The sequence below is a fragment of the Chaetura pelagica genome, unplaced genomic scaffold, assembly GCF_000747805.2.
Source record: "Chaetura pelagica isolate M959 unplaced genomic scaffold, ChaPel_1.0 scaffold718, whole genome shotgun sequence".
Lineage (NCBI taxonomy): Eukaryota > Metazoa > Chordata > Aves > Apodiformes > Apodidae > Chaetura > Chaetura pelagica.
Genome location: NW_009954180.1, coordinates 54582 through 55495, shown reverse-complemented (window position 1 = coordinate 55495; position 914 = coordinate 54582). Strand labels below are relative to the sequence as shown.

General features: G+C 66.0%; 1 protein-coding gene across 1 annotated transcript in view; it reads left to right on the top strand.

Moving 5' to 3' along the window:
• The window catches only part of LOC104393380 (protein scribble homolog), a 92214-nt gene extending 91767 nt beyond the window's left edge, over nt 1–447 (top strand). The window contains 1 exon segment of the mRNA XM_010002861.1: nt 302–447. Coding sequence (XP_010001163.1) covers nt 302–447 — 146 coding nt within the window.
• The last annotated feature ends 467 nt before the right edge of the window (nt 448–914 follow it).

Sequence of the window (914 nt, the reverse complement as noted above, 5' to 3'; positions counted from 1 at the left end):
CTGGGCAACCTGGGCCAGGCTCTCCCCACCCTCACAGCCCAGAATTTCTCCCTCCCATCTCAGCTCCAGCTCCCTCTGCCAGCTGGAAACCCTTCCCCCTGCTCCCATCCCTCCCTGCCCTTGTCCCAAGCCCCTCCCCAGCTTTCCTGGAGCCCCTTCAGGCCCTGGAAGCTGCTCTCAGGTCTCCCTGGAGCCTCCTCTTCTCCTCCAGGGATGCCCACGTCAGTGTCTGCATGAAGTGTCTCAGCTCTGCCTAACCTGGCCCTTCCTCTCCAAGCCCTGACTTCTCCTGTCCCCGCAGCTCCCCAGGAGCAGGATGAGCAGCCAGAGGACCAGGAGCTGCTGCCCCCCCGGGACCCCTCGCCCCCTCCCCCCCTGCCTCCCTACAGCACCGGGCGGAAGCTCCGGCACGGCCGGCGCAGCCTGGAAGCTGCAGTTCCCACGTAGAGGATCCACTGGCCCTGGGCCATGGAACAGCCCAGCACGGGGCTCCCGGGACAGCCTGGGCTGCCCCCCCTGCTGCACCCCGGGACGGGACCTGAGCACCCCAGGGAGCCACCCTGGGCAAGAACTTCCTTGCAGGCTGTGAACAGCCCTGGTTCCCCACCCGGGGCTGCCCTGGGACAGTTCCCAGCTCCAGGGGAACAGCCCGGGCAGGGAGGAGGTGTGGGTAGGACAGGGTAGTGCAGCTTGTTAGCCTGTAAATAGTGAGTGTGGGGAGGGGAGGAGGGAGAGCAGGGAGGGGGTTTGGGCTCCAGCTGCTGCTCCTGGTTCCTGCGGGAGCCTCTGCCCTGGTGTGGAGGGGGAGGAGGGTCCCACCTGCCCCTTCCCAGGCCTCCTGCCCCTTCCCAGGCCTCTGCCCCTTCCCAGGCCTCCTGCCTGACACAAAAAAACAAAAAAAAAAGGAAAAAACA